At 40.5% G+C, this 7,596-nt stretch overlaps 1 protein-coding gene and 1 long non-coding RNA gene across 11 annotated transcripts in view; one reads left to right on the top strand and one right to left on the bottom strand.

Annotated features, from left to right (window-relative positions):
- Positions 1-4,248: 4,248 nt before the first annotated feature.
- LOC101844186 (NXPE family member 1) overlaps positions 4,249-7,596 on the bottom strand; it is a 34,890-nt gene continuing 31,542 nt past the window's right edge. For all 10 annotated transcript variants that reach the window (XM_013112917.3, XM_040730207.1, XM_040730208.1 and 7 more), the window contains 2 exons: positions 5,556-5,771; positions 4,249-5,323 (listed from right to left, as the gene is read on the bottom strand). In XM_013112917.3, the coding sequence (XP_012968371.1) occupies positions 4,788-5,323; positions 5,556-5,771 (752 nt within the window). In that variant the 3' untranslated portion in view covers positions 4,249-4,787. The remainder of the gene's footprint in view (positions 5,324-5,555; positions 5,772-7,596) is intronic.
- Positions 5,249-7,596, top strand: part of LOC106021090 — a 46,555-nt gene continuing 44,207 nt past the window's right edge. The window contains exon 1 of the long non-coding RNA XR_005870404.1: positions 5,249-5,363. This is a non-coding gene — a long non-coding RNA (uncharacterized LOC106021090). The remainder of the gene's footprint in view (positions 5,364-7,596) is intronic.

Genomic DNA, 7,596 nt, shown 5'->3' with positions numbered 1-7,596 from the left:
TTTCTGCCAGTCTGATAGATGATAAATCTCTCAGTTCAACTTTAATGTACATTTCCTTTTTTTAAAAAATGCATTGCTTTTTCTGTGCATAAAGGCCATTTTAATTTCTGAGTTATAAACATACAGGGCTAACACACATTTACTGTATGGCTAATTTTTCTCTCTGGATCTTTTTCTTAAAGAGATCTCTAAAGGACGGATATATTTGCTTATTTTTAAGGAAATAAGTTACAAGTGCCTCCTGCCCCACTTGTCATTTATCTTTTGGTTGCTTGTAGTTTTCTGAAGGCTATATACTTTTTTTTTTAGAGCTATTCATTCCAACTTATCAATCTGGATTTCATGTAGTCAGTCTGGAAACAGAAAGTGAGGCCTCTATTCTGTGTTTTACAGATGTCTCTTCTTACTTTCAGCTTGATGTCTTCTTCTTCTCCTCCTCCTCCTCCTTCTTTTCTTCTTCCTCCTCCTCCTCCTCTTCCTCCTTCTTTCTTTTTCATTTTGTTTTTTTTTTTTTTGAGACAGGGTTTCTCTGTGGCTTTGGAGGCTGTTCTGGAACTAGCTCTTGTAGACCAGGCTGGCCCCTAACTCACAGACATCTGCCTGCCTCTGTCTCCCAAGTGCTGGGATCAAAGGCATGCGCCACCACCGCCCAGCTTCTTCTTAATTTCTTGAGACAGGGTTTCTCCATGTAGCTCTGCCTGTCCTGGGGCTGGCCTAGAACTCACAGAGATCAGCCTGCCTCCTCCTCCTGAGTGCTGGGATTAAAGGCAGGAGCCACCCCTCCTAGCTATGTTTTTTTTTCATAAGCAGTTCCTAATTTAATATACTCAAACCAACTAGTATTTTCCCTTTTGGGGACCAAATCTAAGAAAATAGTCTGCTTTGAGGCCACTGAGATACTGGACTGCTTTATCTTCAGCCATCTGAGGACTGCTCCTTGTCATTCAAGGACCTGTGTGAGTTTGCCGACTGGTATTTGCCAGTCCCTGTAGGTGGTGCTGCTGTGGCATGGCAGGGTGACACTCATGGTTTGGGTTCTGTTAGCGTTATGGGGAGAGTCACAGTGACTGGAACTGCATAGCTGTCACGTGCAGTGGGGTGAAACCTAAGTGCATGAACATTTACACAGTCTTAAAAAGCCAACTCTTTGCCGAGGATGTGACACAATTTAGTAAGCTTCCCTGCTTTGTTTTTCCAAATTACAGCTTTATTCCCCCCTGAAATTTATTTCATTTTTGGAGAACAGTGTAATGTAGGAAAAGTTTCTTTTATTTATTTATGGATGTGTGGTGTGCATATGTGTCTGTGTGGATGTGTGCATCAGTGTGTTTGAGGGCCCATATGGAGGTCAGAAGTAAACATCAGGTGACTACATCACTTGACTTCCTCAGTCTCCCTCCATCTTAGCTTTTGAGACAGGGTCTCTCACTGCATCTGGAGCTCACTGATTATGCTAGGTTGGCTGCCCAGTGAACTCCAGCGATTTCCCTGTCTTGTCTTCTTCAGCACTGGGATTACAGACATGCACTCTTACATCTGGCTTTGTTTGTTTGTTTTCTTTTTTGTTTTTCGGGACAGGGTTTCTCTGTGTAGCTTTGGAGGCTGTCCTGGAACTCGCTCTGTAGACCAGGCTGGCCTCAAACTCACAGAGATCCGCCTGCCTCTGCCTTCCGAGTGCTGGGATTAAAGGCATGCGCCACCAAAGCCCGGTTTACATCTGGCTTTTGATGTGGGCTCTGAGGATCTAAATTCAGGTTCTCATGCCTGCATAGCAAGCGCTTTACTGATATGTCCCCAGCATCTTCCCTGAACTTCTAATTCAGGAAAGACTTTTCCTCATTGCTCACCAGTGCCCTGTTTATCACAGAGTAAGCGACTATGGATGGACAGGGCTGCCCCTGCACTTCTGTGATACAGTCACACAATTCCATAACTTTAAAACAAATCTTGATATTTGGAAAGGAATTTCTTTAACTCTATTATTTTCCAGCAATATCTTATGTTTTGGGTCCCTATATTCCCTTAGAAAATTTAGAATGATCACACACACACACACACACACACACACACACACACACACTATATTCAGACTTCGACTAGAATTGCATCTAAACTATAGGAGTGTCTAATTCTTCTGTTTGGGAATAGTGTGTACCCAAATCTTATACATATCCCTTTGTATCTATTCCTAACCATTGAGTTATTCAGGCAAACGGTTTTTAAAGATTTACTTTAATTTTTAAGTTTTGTGCATATGTATAAACATAATGTATGTTTCACCATGGTAAATATTTAAAAGATAAGTTACCATGGGTCAAAAAGTACTAAATGACTATGATTTAATATACTGAAAGGTGTGCATAATTGCTATGCAGACACCATAGAATTTAAATCATATTGTCTGATCATCTGTTTCTACAAGGATAACAATATTAAATTTCGTGTGTTAAGCTACAATCTCAAAATTTCTATTTTGCCTCTTATTTTTCTGAGAAGATAACCAACTAACTTAGGACTATGACTTCTGTTTGTCTTCCTTTGTCCACACTAGCCTGGAACTCACTTTATAGGCTAGGCTGGCCTTGAATTCGTTGTGATCCAAGAGGAGTATTAGCTGACATCTGTCTTAGCCTGGATTCCCTAGCTTGATTTCTCATTGAGGAGCAACATCCAAAAGTCTGTCTTCTCTTTCCCACCTAAGAAATGATCTAGAGGTGCTTCTTGGTGGTAGAGGACGGTACCTAGGATGCTGGAGGTCCTGGGTTTTCCAGCGCTGGATAGAAAATGTCATCTATACTCCTTTAAATAATGCCCCCAAAACTAATCTGTATACTCAGTAGATTTGCGTGGAATCACATCTTTCTTCATGTCTCTACAGAAAAAGCAACACAAACATTCTAAGAAATGATCCTTGTGTTTCATTCAGTAACACTTCTTGTGGTGTTTTGATTGATTATTTTTTAAGCGCCTTGAGTTTTCCCCTATTTTCAGTTTGACACTGGTTTCCCCTTTAGTCTTGGAGTATTTTTTTTTGTTCAGTTCTACCCATTTTGTTGTTGTTTGTTTCAAATAAGGTGTCTGCAAAGCCTACAGGCTGAACATGTCACTCTGTGTTTAATTTTGTTTAATTATTTATTTTAGTTCCTGTGGTCTAAGAATGGTTTCTGCTTTTTAAAAATAGTTGAGGAAAGGCAGAGGCAGGTGCATCTCTGTGTGTTTGAGGCCAGCCTGGTCTACACAGTGAGTTCCAGGGCAGCCAGGACTGTTACACAGAGAACCCCTTGTCTTTTCTTCTTCTTCTTTTTTATTAATTTATTTTTTACGTTACAATCCCAGTTCCCCCTCTCTCCTTTTCCCACTCCCTCCACTACTCCCCTCCTCCCATCTGCTTCATGGAGAGAGTAAGGCCTCCCCTAGGAAGTCTATTAAGTCTGTCCCATCATCTAGTTGAGGCTGGACCAAGGCACCTCTCAGCCCCCACACTCTTGTGTCTAGGCTGGGCAAAGTATCTCTCCATATAGAATGGGCTCCATTAAGGCAGTTTGTGCATTAGTGTTAGATCTTGGACCCACTGCCAGTGCCTCATATATTGTCCCAGCCACACCATTGTCACCTATATTAAGAGAATCTAGTTCGATCTTATGCAGGTTCCTCATTTGTCAGACCAGAGTCGGTGATCCCTCATTAGCTCAGGTTGGCTGATTCTGTGGGTTTCCCTATCATGGTTTTGACTCCTTTGTTCATATTTTTGTTCCTCCCTCACTTCCATTGTATTTCAGGAGCTTAGCCCTTTGGTTAGTTATGGATTTCTGCATCTGCTTCCATCTGTATCTGGAAGATGGTTTAAGCTTCTCTGGGGTTATGGATTACAGTCTGGGTATCCTTTGCTTTATGTCTGGTGTCCACTTACGTGTGAGTACATATTATATTTGTCTTTCTGGAAACCCTGTCTTGAAACACCAACCCCATATCAATTTTCAGTGTTCATTACTAGTTTTTTTTTCAGATTTCATTTATATATTTACTTATGTACACTCATATATGTGTATATATATGTAACAATAATAAATAAAAAGAGGTCATGAATTTGAAAGTAAGCAGGAGACAGGGGGTGGATTAAGGGAGGAGAGAAAGCAGTAAATGATATAATTATATTTTGATTAAAAATACATTAATAAAAAGTGACTGTGTCTATATGGTATGTAGATCTGAATGAATATTTTTAAAAAATGTTGACCCACATTTTAGTTAATTTTATTTTTTATATTTTATTTAAATAACATTTTTTCATTTATTGTACATACCAACCAGTTTCCCCTCCCTGTCCTCCTACCGTCCTCTTCCCTTTCCTATCTGCCTTCCTCACCATCCACCTCTCCTCCATCCCCATTCAGAAAAGAACAGGCTTCCCATGGGCTTCCACAAAGCATGGCACATCAAGTTGAGTCAGGGCAGAGCTCCTCCCCTTGTGTCGAGATGGGACCAAGTATTTAATCAAGGAAGGTTCTCATGTAGCCCAGGTTCTCCTTGACCTTACTATGTAACTAAGAATGACTTTGAACTTCTGCCCTCCTGAGTGTTGGAATTACAAGCATGTGCCACTGTGCCTTGCTTATATGGGCCCAGGGCTTCATGCATACTAAGCAAACACGCCATCAACTGAGTTGCATCTCTATTACAAGGTAGATTCTTTTAAATTTGATTTTCCGGAGACCCTAAATTGAATAAAACTTCACTGATGAAACTCATGGCATGGCTGGTAGACATTGGCTTCTAGTGATATAGCTTTAGCAAATGTAGCTTAAAAACATGACAATCTGATTTCCAATTACTTCATCAGATGGGTGGAGAATATTGCTACCACAAGCAATGGTCATGTCCCAGGCATCAATGATACCCACATGAAGGTCTTTGAAAATATCCTTCATGGTTAGATACTGAATATAACCATGGAAGTCTCCGAATTTCTCTGTATCTAGGTACATCTCCCTGATATTCTCTGCCTTAATGATGACTTTAGTGTCAGGGCCTCTGAGGAAGAGTCGTTCAATAGCCTTTTGGATGCTGATGACTCTACGAATGAAAAGTTCCATGGGGAAGGGTCTGAAGTGCTGGCCTAAGGTGATGACAATGACAGTATCTTTGTCACCTGGTAAGCGGTCAATTTCCTGGGGAATATAACCATCATCTATCACAGAGTAGAGCTGGACCGTGATGAAAGGATGACTGTGTTTTTTCCATTCAACCAGAGTGTGCCTGTCAGCATCCAGAAGCACGTGTTTCTTATATAGTCCAGTCCCGTGAAGATCAAAAGGCTTCAACGCTGACAAGAAAACAGAGAGAATCTTTAAACTCTCTTTAAGGTAATGATGAATAAATGTTAAAAGGAAGAGCAATATTTATGAGAGGGAGATTAAAATATATATTTAAAGATGCAAACCTAGAAGGTAAAATAAAATAAAAACCAAAGCAGCCCTGGCAGAGGAGGGAGCCCACACTCAAAGCACTGTGAGGTCAGCTTGGATTTCTGAAGGAATATGAAAATAATGACGTACTTTTTGCAACTTTGGGAAAGTAGTTGATCCATTGGCGAAGCGTCGAGTCTCCCAGGAGGTAAATGAGTTTTCCTTTCAAACAGTCATTTATCTGACTCGAGTTTAACAGACTCTGCTTGCACTGGGCTGTTATCCACCTTCCTCGGAAGGTGTAACCGCTAGGTGTGGGAATCTCCGTTCCAATCTGACATTTCTCTGTCCTGTTTTCTTCACTCTCTGGTAACAGATATTTGTGGAAAAATGATTTTGATGGCATGAGTCAAGCACCCAGTTCCTCTTCCCCTTTCTTTATTTTTTTCTTCTTCTAATGACTTAAGCATTTCCCCTGTTACTTTATTTTTGACTGCTAGTATGTTTTAGGCACCCCAACTCATCTCTCTTTCTCTCTTTTTCTCTTTTTCAGGCAGGGCCTCACTATGTAGCCCTGGCTGGCCTGGAACTCACTATGTAGACCAGGCTGGCTTTGAACTCACAGGTCTGCCTGTCTCTGCTCCTGAGTGCTGGGATTAAAGTAGTACACCACCATACCAGGCTCCTTTTTTTTTTTTGTAATAATAAAAAATGTGCAAAACTATTTATTCTTATAAACAGTGAAAAACTACTGTGATATGAAAATTCTTTTCATTCCCCTACTCAATCTTTTGAGAAATTCTGGGTCATCTCAACTCATCTCTATTGATTTTCTCCTAAATCTAGTCATTAGTTCAGGGTAATTTTTTTTTTCCTTTCTTTGCCATTCCCATTGGTTCTTTGATGACAAAGTCTTTTCTCTAAACCTGAGTAATGTGACAGTAGCCTGCCAGTTGATATCCTCATCAGCAAATCTTCCCATTACCTCTGTTTCATTAATGAAAGAATAATGCTATTTATTCTTATTATTAATAAGGCTTGATGCTCAATATTTAACATCTGAATGTTTTAGGACGAAATGCCCATTTTGACAGTGTCTCAGTAGGACTTTGCTGAAAGTGGCAAGTTGTATCTCATATGGACTAATAACAATATAAGCTGCTTTCTCAAGTTCCACTTACATGATAGCCATGTCGTGGTCTGCCTTGCTAGACATCCTGGAGGCGGGACATTTTGTGTTTTATCATAGCACAGCATGGCTGCTCACGTCATACGTTCTTGCCATTCTCTCTATGCTGGTATACGACCCTTGAGTGCCTTATACACACACACACACACACACACACACACACACACACACACACACCACTAGGGTTGGATCCTAGGGTATCATGATTGTCAGTTAAGCATTCTAGCACCCAGGTACATTCTTATCTCATAGCCTAGGTTTTTGTCACATCCACATCCCTGTACTAATATTGATTTTGTGTTAGATAGGAATGATATAAAAAAGGTCAGCAAGCATGATTTACATGTAGAAATTATTTCCTTCTAATGGAACAGTTTCCAAGTGAGCAGGCCTGGGCTAATGTTGTATAGTGTTGGGGATCACAGTTTCTTTTATCTCGTTGTTCTGCTCTTTCGGATACAGTGTCATCCCAGACTTAATGGGGCAATATTTTCTCACATTTTAGCTGCAGTCCAGCCAAGAGGAAGGAGAGAGCTAACAGAGGAAGGAAAGTTGCTTTGCTTTTAAACATAGGGCCTAGAATTTTCTCGTATCACTTCTATTCATGCTCTTAGAAAAAGTTTAGCATAGAATTCAGTAGCCATTAGAAAACTGACCATGAGTTGGCCTGGAATAATGGTTTCTATTATCAAACAAGGTGAAAGGGCTACATATTAGGAACTTGTCATCTTTCTGTATTACTGTCCTCATATAGTACTTCCTTCGAGGGTCTGGCAGTTTCTGATTGACTGTGTCCTCAAAACAGACTGGTATTAAATGGTTGGACTGTATGGTTAGCCCTCTGTGGCATCTAAAATTGCATTTATTTATTTTGTATGTGTGTTTGAATGTATGTGTGTGTATATGTACCTCAGTGTGGTGTGCCTGGAGTGGTCAGTGGCCAACAAGCAGGGGACAAGTTCTTTCCTTCTTCTATGTTGGTCCTAGGAATCAAACTCAGGT

This window comes from Mesocricetus auratus, unplaced genomic scaffold (assembly GCF_017639785.1).
Source record: "Mesocricetus auratus isolate SY011 unplaced genomic scaffold, BCM_Maur_2.0 Super-Scaffold_100022, whole genome shotgun sequence".
In the NCBI taxonomy this organism is placed as follows: domain Eukaryota; kingdom Metazoa; phylum Chordata; class Mammalia; order Rodentia; family Cricetidae; genus Mesocricetus; species Mesocricetus auratus.
The sequence above is the reverse complement of the archived record's forward strand: the minus strand, read 5'-3'. Positions and strand labels throughout refer to the sequence as shown.